The sequence below is a fragment of the Hydra vulgaris genome, chromosome 12 (genome assembly GCF_038396675.1).
Source record: "Hydra vulgaris chromosome 12, alternate assembly HydraT2T_AEP".
Taxonomy (NCBI): Eukaryota; Metazoa; Cnidaria; class Hydrozoa; order Anthoathecata; family Hydridae; genus Hydra; species Hydra vulgaris.
The window spans coordinates 85,661,264-85,677,410 of record NC_088931.1 but is presented as its reverse complement, the minus strand read 5'-3'; the positions used below and the strand labels follow the sequence as shown (position 1 = coordinate 85,677,410).

General features: G+C 28.6%; 2 protein-coding genes across 2 annotated transcripts; one reads left to right on the top strand and one right to left on the bottom strand.

Annotated features, from left to right (window-relative positions):
* Positions 1 to 2,650: 2,650 nt before the first annotated feature.
* Positions 2,651 to 14,379, bottom strand: LOC100206242 (zinc finger protein 593). The gene is made up of 3 exons (XM_065814802.1): positions 14,134 to 14,379; positions 12,409 to 12,471; positions 2,651 to 2,956 (listed from the first exon to the last, which is right to left on the bottom strand). Exons 1-3 carry the CDS (start codon positions 14,334 to 14,336, stop codon positions 2,791 to 2,793), a joined length of 432 nt encoding a protein of 143 aa, XP_065670874.1. The 5' UTR covers positions 14,337 to 14,379; the 3' UTR covers positions 2,651 to 2,790.
* On the top strand, positions 3,836 to 5,020 carry LOC136089086 (uncharacterized). The gene is made up of 2 exons (XM_065814801.1): positions 3,836 to 4,054; positions 4,334 to 5,020. The coding sequence occupies exons 1-2, from the start codon at positions 4,028 to 4,030 to the stop codon at positions 5,003 to 5,005; spliced, it is 699 nt and encodes a 232-aa protein (XP_065670873.1). The 5' UTR covers positions 3,836 to 4,027; the 3' UTR covers positions 5,006 to 5,020.
* Positions 14,380 to 16,147: the final 1,768 nt, after the last annotated feature.

Below are 16,147 nucleotides of genomic sequence, written 5' to 3'. Positions count from 1 at the left end.
ATTCTTTCTAAACAAAAATATGGATATGTTTTGTTTAAAATATTGCAACAACTCGCCCTCAAATTTTACTCACTTTTTCGAATAATAAAAAGAACAAACAGTTGCTAACATTCATCAAATTTATCTACTCGGTTCAAACATTTTCTACTCAAAATTTATTTTAACAATAATTTTAAGGTGTTTAAACTATGATTAAAGAAATTAAACCTTTTGAAAAAAGATATTTTTAAACACGAAATTTATCTCTTCCATCGTGGAAATAGCCATATGCTTATATTTATATTTATATTTATATATGCGAGTGTTTTTCTTAGTTTAATTATGCTGATATTGGAATTTTTTTAATTGTAACACCATATAAACGACATTTTAATGTAAGCGAAATCTAAAAAAAAAAATATTTTTGAAAATACAGAAAAGTTACGATAAGGATGGTTACGAAAAGGAAGGTTACGAGAAAGACGATAGTTAGAGATAGTGAATGTATCGCCCTTTTTTAAGATCAGGTGAATCTAAGCTAATTTTAATTCATCAGGAAAAATACTATTATCAAAAGAAGATGCTATAAAGTAGAGTAAAGGTTTACTATCAATGACAAAGATAACTGCATTACTAGTAAAATCATCATACGCACATAATTTGTTACGTTTCTCCCAAAAATGAATTAAAAGTTTTTCGCCCAAAAATGAATTAAAAGTTTTTCGCCCAAAAATGAATTAAAAGTTTCAGTTGAATGCACAACATTTGATGCACGGCCCAACATTAAACAAAATATTTGTTAAATTCTTGACAAATGTTTATTTAATTTGTTATAATTTTTTGTTCAAACTTTGAACAAAATATAAAACTGACTTTGAATCAAAGGTAATTTTTGTGGCAACCATATTGCTAAGCGGTTTTCGGTGACAGGATATTTTTATGTGCAACGGCATTAACCAGAATATATAGAAACAAGAACAAGAACAACAACAAAAATGCCTGAGTATTCCTAGTTATCGAAGCACACTATACGCAGGCAAATAAAATTTTGTGCAAAAGTATCAAACTAGAAGACATAAAGCCGCCCGAAAGTACTGCGAGGTCAAAAGGATGAACAGAGTTGGTAATCTTACTAAGAGTATCTTTCCTCTGTGAACCGGCACAAGTAGTTGTAACAAATTATAAAACCGGGAAACATTGTTTTTTAAGTTTTCGTATCTGGCTATTTTGCTCCAAAAATAGTTTGGAAGACGATGGTGGGAGTTATACCAACAAAGAAAAATCTGCCACGTAGCCGACCTAAAAATATCGGTACAGTTTTTGCCAACATAAACATTTTTAACGTCGGCTGCTTGGCAGATTTATCTTTGACCATCGATGATCATATTTTGGCTGAACGTTCTACCAATGCATACTCGAAACTTATTTTGTTTTTTTAAATCTGGCTATTGAAGTGCTCTAAGCAGTCTAATTGAATAGGCGGTTGTTTAAAACGCAACGATCTACCATGGACGTAAATATAATATTTAATTTTATATGTATAATTATAGCATTATATGTATAAATATGTATATAGAATTGTATATAGAGTAACATGTATATAGAATAACATGTATATAGAATTTCCTCCTTTATCCCCTCTCTAATGTGCAAATATATACTTGGCGTAGTTAATGCGGTAGTGGTGTAATGGTAGAGCACTTAATTCATAAGCAAGAAGTTCCGACTTCGATCCTCACCACGTCCTTGGTAGTACCGCGCTCAAATTGTTTCTCCGCGCAGCGGCCTTATTCGTCAAGGTTCGGAGTTACAATGTTCAGAGAGGGTTGTAACCACAATTATAGTAGCCGATGAAGCTGTAGTAGCCTTCTTGGCCTTGGGGAGATAAATTAACATTAAAAATAAATAAAAAAACAATTTTTAAATTATTTGAATTTTTTTTTTTTAATGTTAACTATCAATTTTTTACGTTGATTTTCAACGTGTCGAAACATGAGCTTTAAATGTTATAACTTTTTTGTTTCAGGTTTTTACGTTAAATGAAAAGTTTTTTTTTTTATATAATTATGATATGATAATGAAAATTTTTTATACATATATATATATATAAATTTCAAATCTTTTTTATTACCACAAAAAATCTTTTAAAAAGATGCGTTAACCCACTACAGAATCTAGTTCTAATCTGTTATGGTACATATTAATTAAATGTGGTGTCAAAACACAACGTTTTTATCAATTTTCACCGAAAATATAAGAATTCCGATAAAGAAAAAGTTTACAATGAAGAAAAACTGCCAATAAACAATTATAACAGATCATATTAGTAAACTATGTTTAAAACAATTATAACAGATCATATTAGTAAACTATGTTTAAAACAATTATAACAGATCATATTAGTAAACTATGTTTAAAACAATTATAACAGATCATATTAGTAAACTATGTTTAAAACAATTATAACAGATCATATTAGTAAACTATGTTTAAAACAATTATAACAGATCATATTAGTAAACTATGTTTAAAACCGCCTTAACTACACCAAGTATGTGAGGATTTTTTGTAGTTTTCAAAAAAGATAATTCAATCATTGGAATTTAAAACAGCTTTGAATAAATCGTTTTCTAGGTACTTAACAACGATAACTTCCAATGAATAAAAGAAATTTAAAAAAAATTATATTTCAAATTTTTATTTAAAATACATCAAATAAGAAATTAGACTTTGTATTTTTTAATACAAAAACTAATTCAACATATTTAATAATATCACGATTGATACAATGGTCAATCTTTGAAACAATGATCAATCAATATGCAAATCTTCTACTTGCGATGTTGGAGCTACAAATTCGTTATACAATGTTTTTTCACCAATTTGTTTTACGTTTGGATTAATAGTATATGATCCCATTCCAGCAGCCATTTGTGATTCGGCTACTGAATATGGCTTTTCTTTCATAACCCTTAATCTAAAAACGATTAACATTTCTAAAAATAAAATTGTAGACCAATTTGGGTCGCAATTTTTATAATTCATTAAAATTAGGAAAAAGTAAAAAAAATTCCACGTGAGCATTTTTAAAAAAGTTAAAAATCGATGAAGTACTAAAAAAACTTTAATTTCACTTTTTTGATTATTTCTAATGATGCAGCAAATTCTTTTTTTTTTTTTTTTACTATTAAAATCAGATGGAATACTCCAGAACTTATAATATATTATTCGTGTCAAATGGAACGCTCCAGTTCTTAAAATATATTATTTATGTCAAACGGTACGCTCCAGTTCTTATAATAGCGAAAATCAAAACTTATAATAGCGAAATCAAAACGACAACTGCAACCGCAACGTCCAAACACAAAAAATTGCTAATGCGCATGTGTAAGCTTAGGGTAAGTCCCAATTCGCGTTTCAAAGTTCTAGGCCGGACGTTAAAATTAAAGTTTCAGCGTTGTGTTGAAAACGTGAAATGATTATGAAAACGTTAACATTTTTTCGCAAACTAAGATTTTTTGTTTTTGTTTTTTGTGGTGAACTTTATATCGATATAAGCTGATATATCAGCTGTGTGTGTGCAATTCAATGGTAAAAGGTTCGGAGTATTAAGCGATGTTTGCGTGGTTATTGATTAAAGTTGTTTTTAATTGATAATAATTGTTAATATGCTTATATAAACATATTAATAATAATTATCAGTTAAAAACAATTAAAATCAATAACCAATAATTATTGATTATCAATAATAACCAAATAAATATATGGCTATTATTAATTTAGTAACTGGTAATGTATATTAATATTATAATTTACATTTTTGAGGTTTATGTTTCTATATAAATTGTTACTAGAAAATGTGCAAAGATGAGTTAAATTTAGTGAACTAGAAAAGACATTGTATTAGATTTTTATGTTTCTTGCAAGAGTATTTAGTGCTCAGTTTGAGTGTTCAGTTTTTATTAAACAGAGCAGTAATAAATAAATTAATGAAAAATACTTATCAAGCTAAACATAACACACAGTTTATCTTTGTTATGGAATCTTCATGTGGAACAATAACATCACCCTCAAGGTAATATTTTATTTATAAAAATAGTTATAAAATGTGGCTATATAAATCTGTTATCTCCAGGGTCATCTAAATTGATTTCCCCTAAAGACAAGATTTATATAAACTAATGAGTAATATAATTATAATATAACTAATATAATATAATTCTAATGATTTAAATTTGTATAAGTATGACTTTTTAATCATTTAAATCTGTTCTATCAAAAATTAATCAATCTATTAAATAAATCAATCTATTAAAATAATAATTAAATTTAAAAAAACACTTTTATATTCTAGTTCAATGCGACTCAACTACACGATTCACTGTTGTTAATGGAGGTTTTGACCTTCGAGCCATGGCAATTTAAACGTGGTTCAAAAGAAAGAGGCGATTCATGGGAAAAAATATCCAACTCTCTTAATGGATTACCTGAGCCTTGTTTTAAAGTTACTGGAAGGTCAACTCGAGACCATGTAAACCTTTTAATTGAAAAGTTTAAAAAAAAAGATGCAGAAGAAAATAAAGCAAGTGGAATTACATGTGACTTAACAGACTATGATGTGGCTATTGCTGATGTCTATGAGAGATTTCAGCAATCTGAAAGTAATTTTAAAGATCTTTTAGTCCAAAATAATGCAAAGGTTGATGCAGATAATTTGCAAGCAACAGAAATGCGAAAGCGGTCATTAGAGACATGTAGTGAAAGTGAAAAGCGAAACGGACGACAAGAAACTAATAAAAAGTCCAGAAATAATGGCAATGAAACAATTTCTTATTTAAAAGAGAAAAGTGAAATGGAAATAAATATTAGAAAAGAGGAACTTGAAGTCAAAAGAATAGAAGTTGAAGCACAAGGAAAAACAATGCAACAGATGATGCAGCAACAAAATAACATGATGCAAGCTATGATGCAACAGCAAGCATCTTTTTTAGAAATTCTAAGCAAATTTTTACCTGAAAAAAAATAAAGCAATTTTATATTCTGTCTTATATTTCATTTAAAAAAGTATTTATTAAATTATAAAAGTTAAATAAAATATTCTGAAAGGGATGGTGCTTGACAATCAAAATATGTTGTTGTTGTTGAACCATATAGGCAAACGCGTGCATTATGCATTAACGCACATACCAAATACATTTTAGAAACTGGACTAAGTCCCACTTTAAGATTCTTTTTAAAGTCTAAAAATTTAAAATAGTTTACAATATCTTCAAATATCCACTCAACAGCAACACGAACTTTACTCATATTTTTGTTCCAAATAAGCTGTTCAGATGATATGTTAGCTCCTTTAAATCCACATTGTAAATGAACTCTATGGGGGTATGCAGGGTCTCCGTAAACACACAAAGGCTCTCTATTGCTGTTAAAAGAATTTACTGCTAATTTATTTAGTAAATTTGAATCAGCGAGCATGCCACTATCATGTCTTTTCCCTTCCACAGGACCATATAAATTTGCAATTAAGCCATTGGGTGCAACTACTGATTGGAACTTTATTCCGTGACATCTTTTATGTCCATTATAAAAAATTCTTTGGTGCTTTCTAGGACGACTTATTTGTCTTAAAGTTCCATCTATAAACCCCCAGCAGTTTTTAAGAGGAGCCCCTTTAGCATGAATAGCAGCAGCATAAATTTCAAGATGCAGAGTGTCTAACCATCCCTGATTTACCTTGGTAAGTAAATGGCCCCATTGTGTAAACAATAAATTCATGATATGATTTGAAATCATACACAATTGCGGTACTGGTCTTGCAAATCGCGGTAACATATCTTGATACCTGCAGGGATACGCAAAACGTTTTAAAAAAATACAAAAGGCTTTATCAGCTGATATGGTGACACCATTGTAACACGTTTTTTTTGCGGGAATATTAAGGATATTGATCAACTCGTATATATCTTTTAATAAAAATCGAAATTCGCTTTTGGCTTCATCCTCTGATATGTCGTCTAAATTAAATCTTGGATAACTATGATAAGGCAAAGTTAAGTTACTTGATTTGTTAACATCGTAAAGTAATAATAGCTCTTCGTTGTTTATTATCTTATTAGAATGAGAAATGAGTAACTGATTGCGAACCTGAGATAATTTTGACATGTTAATTTAAAAAAATAATTTAAACTTCGTTCTTTTATTGAAATTTACATCGAATAGGTTTCTTACTTAAAAATTATAAATATAACTGTACAAAAAATCATGCAGAAAAATATACAGAACTATACAAAGGCTTTTCGTACCGCGACGTTTTCATAGTAACTTTCGTAACGATATTTTACAAAAAACGGCTACGTGAACGACAACTTTAAAAAACATAGTTTCCCCGTTCTCGTTGCGGTTGGCGTTTTGATTTCGTAAAGTCGCTAATATACTATTTATGTAAAACCGAACGCTCCAGTAAACATTTTTTGAATATGAATGAAGTGTCAAAAAGAATTAGGAGTACATTACCTATTAAAATTAGTAACTTTGTAAGGAATTTAAAAAACTTCATCTTTCTGAAAAGATCAAGTTTTTTAAATTCCTTACAAAGTGTTTTAAAATAGCAAAGGTTAAAACTACATAAGACTACAAATATTTATATAATATAATACAAAAATCAAATAACAAAAATCAAAGACCATCAAAAAATCAAGGATCATCAAAAACTTTTGTAATGAGTATTGATATGATGTCTATTGTCTTTTTGTATATTGTGCCTGCTACCTTATCTCTAGGATTTAGGTAGTTTTTTAATGTTTCTTGTAGATTTAAAGTTAAGCCTCACTATACCTCATGGTTTCTCCTTCTTATGAAGGCACCCAATGATTTGGTTAGATTTTTTCCGATTGTAATCATTTTCACCAAAACAACTCTTCTGAGTCTTTTCATCATTGTAAATCAATGCAAAAATTTTATATTTTTACTGTACTCACCTCACTAAGTTTGAGAGAATGCAGCAAAGAAACTTTTTAATTCATTTTATCGATGTCCTCTTTCAACCCCTATAGCTGAAAAACACTAACCATGACAAAAGATACAAAGCAAAATAAGTTGAGAACAAGAATATCAGGGACATGGTGAGGGATCAAGGATTTTTAATCATAAAACTAACAAAAGTAATTATTTTATTACTAAATCTCATATTTTATCTCAGAAGTTAAGCTCTACAAACTTAAAGAAAATCTTTAATAGCATCATTAACAAAGACTAAGGCTCCATCTTTTGTAAGTCTAATCTTGTTACCTCTTTCAAAGAAAAGAATACTTTGCAAAGACTTTGAACCTGATAACCACACTCTTCCAATCAATCTAGAGAAACAATTTAATCCATTTTTATTCATATCATTCATATCACAAGCGGCATACTTTGTGCAATCGATTCCTCTAACTATTGTCCAGTCTTCTTATTACTAACAATGTAGCTTAGTATTTGATTAATAAACAAAATGTGTCAACATTTAACAAGTGCTTGAAATAGGCGTCAGTTATTTCTATTTTTAAAAAGTTTAGAGATTTACTTTAGAGAAATTATCTTTATAGAAACTTTTACCTTTTTAAAAAGTCTTCACACTTTATAGAAGCTTTTACCTCTTTAACAAACCTTCTTACTTTATAGAAGCTTTTACTTCTTTAACAAGTCTTCTTACTATTAATAGCAAAGCCTTTGAATCTTTAACTAACAATTTTCTAATACCTCATATTAAATCGAACAACTTTATGACAATTTATGATTATTTTGCTGAACTGCTGATTGGTTAACTGTAATAACAGATAGATTTTATCATGTATTAGATGGATAAACTAAAGCAATGATTATCTTAACATAACAAAGGCTTGTGATAAAATCTCGCTGGTAAATTTGAATCAAAAAAAAATGTTGTTGATTATTTTCAAAATTATGTTCATATTCTTATACTAATGAATGTCAACATTCAATGTCAACTGAGCTCTCATCAAATTTTTTTTTTAAACTAGCATTTTCTAAAGTTGCTTCTTTTTATAAGTACTGCTTAATGAATCCAAAATTATTTATTCTTCTAATGACACCCTTTCTTTTTTGGACAAAGTGCAAAAACACAAATTTAAACATAACCTGCTTTAACAGCCAAGCTTGAGCTTTTGTTACAGCATGGTAAGGTAGCATCTATATCTTTTCTAGAAATTTTACCAGTAGCGCTGCTTAAGTGAGCTATAATTAAGGGCGCACCTTTTTTTTTACAGCAAATATCATACAGCAAATTTTGTTATGCAAAAGCTGGCGCAGAGGGTACTGCCACCCAAATTATTTTCCTGTAATATCCTCTGTTAGCATCGACCTTTAAGCTGATGCGTCAGTTTTGGTAACCTTCGGCTGATGCCAATTGTTTAAAAAAACCAGATTTTATAATTTTATGTTTCTATATTGTATGCAAAAATATAATTATTTCATAAACCAAAATGCATGTATAAGCTTATGTTATTATATAGACACATCTGCAACCACTAAACCTTAAAATATTTTTCAAACTGTTTTTTATCAGGAGGTCCCTACATTTAGTGTTTTTTTTAAATCAAGAAATGTAAACGTAATTTAAAATGTAAAAAAAAAATTTTCTGCCAGATGTTCTGCTTTTTAATATTTTTATTTGCAAAATTTATAAATTGCTTTGAACTTTTATTTTCACCTATATCAAAACTGTCTATAAAACATTTAGTTGCTTTGCTCATGGTTGATATTTTTCTTGTTTAATTCCTATAATAAAGTTAGAAATTTAAATATATGTATATAAAATATATATATATATATATATATATATATATATATATATATATATATATATATATATATAATATATATATATAAATATATATATATATATATATATATATATATATATATATATATATATATATATATATATATATATATATATATATATATATATATATATATATACAGTCCTGGATTTCTATATATGCCGACTAGACCGTGGCCTAGGCCCCACAATTTTTTGGGCCCCAAAATTTAAGTGAAAAATATTTAAATTTGCTAAGTAAAGAATAAAGTTATGAAGTTAATTCTTTTAGCGTGTATTTTAAAAACTAATATTTATGCAGACATAGATGGAAACATACATAAACTTGAATGTTCTCGAACATCTAAACAAGACGTGGCCAAGTTGTGAAAACTAAATTTTATATGCGTGGTCAGGAGCAGATTTTTTGGTGAAAGTCAGAAGTACAGAGTCCATAATTTGTTCTATTGAAACAGAACAATCAGTTTCAGATATTGCTGAAACTTAAACATCAACAAGCTGAAACTTAAACATCAACAGAAAAGATGACGTTGGCATATGGAAACATCTTTCTGAAAACGATATTTCGTTTTGGGTTTCAAAAAGACCAAAAACTTTTCAGAACTTTGATAATGATTTCCATGATCAATACAATTTTACAAGGATCACGCTTTTTTTTTTTGTTCAAAATCTTTTTTCAAAGGCCAAAGAGCTAATTGTGAAAAATATGATCCTGAATGGTTCATTTACTTCCCAGCAAAAGGAAATCTTTACTGCTTTGAATGCAAGGTTCTTAAGATTTCATTTATTGTCCTTGCTTCACCTGGTGTAAGAGACTGGAAAGATGCTGTTTCACTGTTAAAAAGCCACGGAAATTCTACAGAACACAGAGAAGCTTTAATGGCTTATTTAATTAGAAGTCACAACACATAGGACAACAAACTTGATGAAGAATAAAATAAAGAACAGTAATATTGGAGAATGGTTTTGAAGTGCTGTAATTTGTTTTCTGGTTGATAAAAATCTAACATTTAGAGGTTCCAACAAAATGTTTGGAGAACCAAGTAATGGAAATTTCTTTAGACTTTTTGAACTGATTGCAAAATTTGATTCATTCCTATCAGAACACATTAAGGTCAAATTGGTTCAGGAAAAACTTCATACTTGTCTAAGACAGTTTGCGATGAATTAGTTTCTTTAATGGAAAAAAATGTTCTGAAAGTTATCATGAGTCATATAAAAGTTTCAAAATATTTTGGAATTTCAGTAGAATTTACGCCTGATTTATCTTATCACGATCTACTTTGCATTGTTTAAAGATACTTGCATAACAATCTTACGAACCAATTAAACAATTTTTACAGCTTATTCAAATTAAAACTGGATCAAACTGTAGCCAAAGCTACAGCAAACTTCTTGAATGAAATTTGAATCACCTTTTTAGACTGCAGATCTCAGTCATACGAGAACACTTCTAATATGCCGGGAAAATAAAAAGGAATGCAAGCAAAATTTTAGAAAAAAATAATCTTGCAAAATATTTTCTTTGCACTGGAGATTCTTTAAACTTGGTTGGATCTTCTGGAGCTGATGTTTGCCTAGAAACTAAAAATTATTTTGACATCGTTCAACAATTAAACAACTAGTTTTGATCAGCAAGATTCAGTGAAGGAAATCTCTGTTTTGAAAGTATTTTGAGTCACAGATATTTTGGCAGATCAAAATTTTGAATTAATTGCTAGAGCTGAAGCACAGAATATTGTATCAAAAATGGAAGAATTTGAATTTGCAGTACAAACAGTTTTCTGGGATGCAATTCTAAAAAGAATAAACTCAGTGTCAAATTGAGGTTCAAAAAAAACATTAGATACATGTTATTTACTTCTTTCTTTGCTGGCAGATTACATCCAGAATTTGAAAGACAACTATAACGATTTTAAAGCTGAAGTTAAAATTTGACTTTCTGATGAATATTCACATCGAACAAAGAATATTCATATAGAACAAAGAATATTCACAAAGAACAAAGAATATTCACAAAGAACAAAGAATATTCACATAAAACAAAAAAAAAATTCTTTGACAATTCAAATCATGAAAAATGTGTTATAATAAGTCCAAAAGAAAGGTTTCAGAAAGATGCTTTTATCAAAGTCGCCAATGAAATTCACTCAAATTTAAATAAAAAGGTGATTGTATACCAAGAATCTAACACAGCTTTTAGATTTTGAATTAATGTGAACATTGATAATATGAAGCTGAAGAAAAATGTTGAAGAAATTGTCGAAAACAATATCATGAAGATATCGATATGTCTTTGTTTGATGAAATTTTGCAATTTCATAACTTTATCACAACTAAATATCAAGAAACAGCTATGACTCACTAATTCATTTAGAAGTTGATAAATGAAAAAAACTTAGAAATTGCATTTCCGAATCTTGAGACAGTTTTGAGAATCTTTTTTATGTTTTATTAAAACAAATTATTCCGCTGAAAGAAGTTTTTCAAAACTTAAATTGATCAAAACTTTTTTGAGATCAAATATGAACCAAGAAACTTTGAACAATTTATCAAATTATCTATCAATGCGGATTTAATAAAACTCCTTGATACAGATTCTCTAATCGACAAATTTTGTAAAGAAAAAAAAGGGAAAAAATTTCTATAAGTAAAAAATTGTTAAAATTTACTCTTATGCTGAAATGTTACTTATTTTCTAGTTTGTTTTGCATTTATAAAATCTACTTACACATATTTGTACAGTATTATTCTGTCAGTATACTTATGCAATTTATTTTTTATGTAATAAAATGAAAAATTAACATAAGAAAATTCTACACTTTTTTGAAAAAGGACCCCAAAAGGTGATTCAGCTTAGGGCCTCAAAGGGTGTAAATCCGGCATCATATATATATATATATATATATAATAAATCAACAATGAGCAAAGCAACTAAGGATTAAGCAAAGCTTAGCAAATAAGCAAGCATTAAAATTGACCATTAACATTATATTTGAAAAAAAATCTTAATTTACTAAATAGTAGTAAAGAAAATAGCATAAATTCAAATTTAGGACCGAAGCCAATGCATCGGCCTGTATCAATCGGCATTGTCCAAAAGAAAACATCGGTGAAACCTTAGCTATAATCTTTTTCTATTAAAACTCATTATGTGTTTATTTATACTCATTATTTGGCATTTGACACAAACACCTTATGTTTCATTTCAGCCAATTGTTACCAAGACAGGTTTGATATTTTTGGAACTGAAATTTCTGAAAAATGACATAGGTGTTCAAACTTATGGCACTCCAAATTGGAACACTATTTGTTTAAATCATTTTCAATTGTTCAAATTTAGGAAATTCCACAGCCAATGCGTAAAAAAAATCTTTAACACTATTCTATTTTTTATATTTTAAAGATAACTTATTTTAAAAAATCTGAAAAACATTTAAAGTTTACCAAGCGAGCAATTAACTGATTATAATTTTGAAAATATCTCTGTATTCAAATAATCACTAGATTACACTTTTTTACTAATCATTGTTGAAGTTAGAAAAATAATAACAATGTTTTATATAGAGATAAATAATGGAATACCTTACCGTTTTTTATGGTTCTTTGTCTTTTTATGCTCTGATAAATTTTTTCCATCCATAAAGTATCTTCTATAAAGTAAAGAAAATTTTTTTCTTAAATTTACGTACGCATTTAGAATTTACATTAACAATCTAATAAATCTTTAATAATACTTATCAAATAAATAAAAAATTATTACTGACCAGGGTTTGATTTTGACTGGGGACATTTTATGTTAATTGAAGTGGGGCGTTACATTTTTTACGAACAAAATTTGCAAGATAGACATCATAACAAGGGATTTTTTAAATAAGCAGTCCAATATCTGAAATACCCTGTTTATATAAATCCTGAAATACAACTAAAATCACTTTTAAGAGAGTTTGGTGATATATGCTATGTTTGCTATATGCTTTTATTTTTACAGTCATATAACTGAATAATTAACTTCACAATCACGTGTCACATCACATTTTTTTAATGTTAAAATTTTAGAACTTTTTAGGGAGAAAAAAATTAATAAGATAAAATACTAAATTAAGACTAATGAAAAAAATGAGAAAATTTTCAAAAGATTTATATAGTACAAAATTGAAAACCTTTTTAAATTTATGTTAAATATTGGTACATTAAAATTATTCAAAATTTTATTTTTAAATGTGATTATGTTAGTTATTTATCCCAATTTTTGACGTTTTTAATATAGGATATCAGTTTTTAAATTCAACTCTCATTTGGAAAAACTTCATTAAATATAGGATATCAGTTTTTAAATTCAACTCTCATTTGGAAAAACTTCATTAAATATAGGATATCAGTTTTTAAATTAAACTCTCATTTGGAAAAACTTCATTAAAATACTTTTAAACATTTTTAAAAAGTTAAAAGTTGTTAAATGTTAAAAACAATATTTTCTTTAACAATATTTTAAAACTTTTTGCTGAAAATAAATAATTTTTTTTTTCCCCTTAAAAAAAATTATGAACTCTAAGCTACCCCAAAAGAGTTCAAATAGAAAAATAACCCAACATGAAATAGTTTTAAATACACCTTGGATAACTTTCAACGCACATAAACCTTTTTTTTTTACTTATTTAATTTGCGTATAAATATGCTATGAAACTAATTTTAATAATTAATAACGGAAATAAATTGTGCTTTAAGATTTATATTTGAAGCACCATTAACAGAAATTTTTATTGAATATTTTTTTTTAGAAACAATACAATATTACTATACACAAAAGCAAACTATTAACAGCATGACACATGTAAACAAATCAAAACATAAAACAAAAGTTGCATTTCATTAAACCAAATCAATTAAACCAAAAAAATGCTCATAATAAATGGTTTACTTTTGGAACAATGTTAGTATATTCTAAACTAACTACACATTAATGTGTTGCTATGTTTGTTTCTTTGTAACACATATACAAAACTAATATAGTAAAGTTCTGACTCCAGTTTATCTGAAAAACTTTATTTTTTAAATCCCTTAAAAATCAATTTTTTAAAAAAGCACATATGTTTTAAAAGGATTTTTATATGCTCTATTTCCCTTCAAATTCCAGGGAAACTTTTCATAAATCCAAAAACCTTTATTTGCATACTGGGTTGTTTTAGAGCATTTGTTTGTGAAAATAATTTAACTTATAGAAGCACATTTAACTAGTAATAGAACACAAATTTGGTTGGCAAATTAAAGATTAGCAATCATAACAAAACGAATTCAATAGAAAAGGAGCCTACGCGCAAATCACACAGTAGAACTGTCCATCTCCAGGCAAATCTGGGTCAACTAGTTGATGAAGAATGTTGTTTTTTTTTAAAGGAATTAGGTCTATTTCGTCGTGAATTTGATCTACATCTTTAGTCCTGTTGCGAGTTCTATGACTCTTTTTAAAATCTTTGACATTTTGGTGTGTGCGCTTTTTTCTTTGAGGCTTACCCATCTTGTTGAGAAATTCATGCGGTTTTTACGGGAAATGCACTTAGTGTGCGGAAAAAACCAAAACAAACTTGAATCACGTTAAATAAGGCGCGTTTCTCGTCTCACGTCTCACGAGTGAGTGGAGTGTACTGAGTGACATGGGAACAGAAACATGTCCAGAGTCTTTTTTTTGCCCAACTTCTCAGAATTTATAATAATAATTTTGATTACAATTAGGATCAAATATTCAAGTTTAAAGATTAAAAATCAAAGAACCCCCAATAATAATAATAATAATAATAATAAAATAATAAATTTTTTTAAAAAAAGTGAAAACTATCATTAAAAGTGTTATGGAGTTATTTGAACTGACTATTACTTAACTTTGATGGTACTTTTCGAGCTAGAAAAGTACCATCAAAGTTACCCTAATTGTTGTTGTTATTGTTGGTGAATTTCCTATTTCCTTAATTTAGTTTTGACTACTGTCTTTGATTACTTTCTTAAAATAGCTTTCTTATATTATCCCTAAATACTGTTATTATAAATATTATTGCTATTATTATATTTATTGTTGCTGTTATTGTTATTATTATTATCATCATTACATTAATTAGCTTCATGTCACTTTAATAATATAACCTTTTGGGGGGTTTCCTCAAGAAATTTTGAACAAACTCCTTTTAAAAAACACTGATTTAATTGTTGAAACGAGTAACCAGTTGTAATTTTAATCGACTGATTCGAGCAGCTCAAGATTACAAGGTCTTGTTTCCAGAGTGGACAGCCGACTTCGTGACCAATTCATTATTGGAATTAATGACGGTGCTATTCTGCGAGCCGTTTTTCGTGGAGAAGATGCGTTGAGCTTTGACGATCAAGACTGCGTCCGTGGTTGCACAAACTAGATAAGATACGCACGTTTATCTAAAAATAAAGATGTAAATGCAAGTTACCGGACGACTGGGACTAAAATCGCAAATTATATACAAAGAAAGAGAGAAAAGCGATGTTACAACTGCAAACCATTTGCACGTCAATATACTTTTTAAGCAACAGATGCTCCAATAAACATGCAGCGAAAAACTGCTACAAACGTCTGCGAAACCACAAAAACTTAAATGGAAAAGTTCGCATTAGGTATTTTTATATGAACTCGACCCAAAACAATACTACCTATTATCGACTTGATAAAAAACGGAAGAAAAGCTACTGCGCTTGTGGACACTGGTTGCTCGCAATCAAGTTACAGCCGTCTGACTATACAGTGATTCGTGAAGTAGAGGTTGCAACGATGGGTGGAATAGTTCGATGCGAAAAACTTAATTCTAAAATACACCATTCAATGAACGCGTGCTTGGTGAAAGCAATGGCTTTTAGTGTGGATGAAGTAATAAACAAATACGACATCATAATGGATATAGATTTCCTAAAGACGTGTGATGAACTAAAAATTTGCACCAAAAAAAGTTTTTGATTATGTAGTCATCATCACTCAACATCATCATCACATGGCATCAGTCATCAGCAACTCATCATCATCATCACATGACATCAGTCATCAGCAACTCATCATCGTCATCACATGACATCAGTCATCAGCAACTCATCATCATCATCGCATGACATCAGTCATCAGCAACTCATCATCATCATCACATGACATTAGTCATCAGCAACTCATCATCATTACACATGACATCAGTCATCAGCAACTCATCATCATCATCACATGACATCAGTCATCAGCAACTCATCATCACATGACATCAGTCATCAGCAACTCATCATCACTCAACATCACTTACAAAGATTAAAATTGGAACAGGCAAG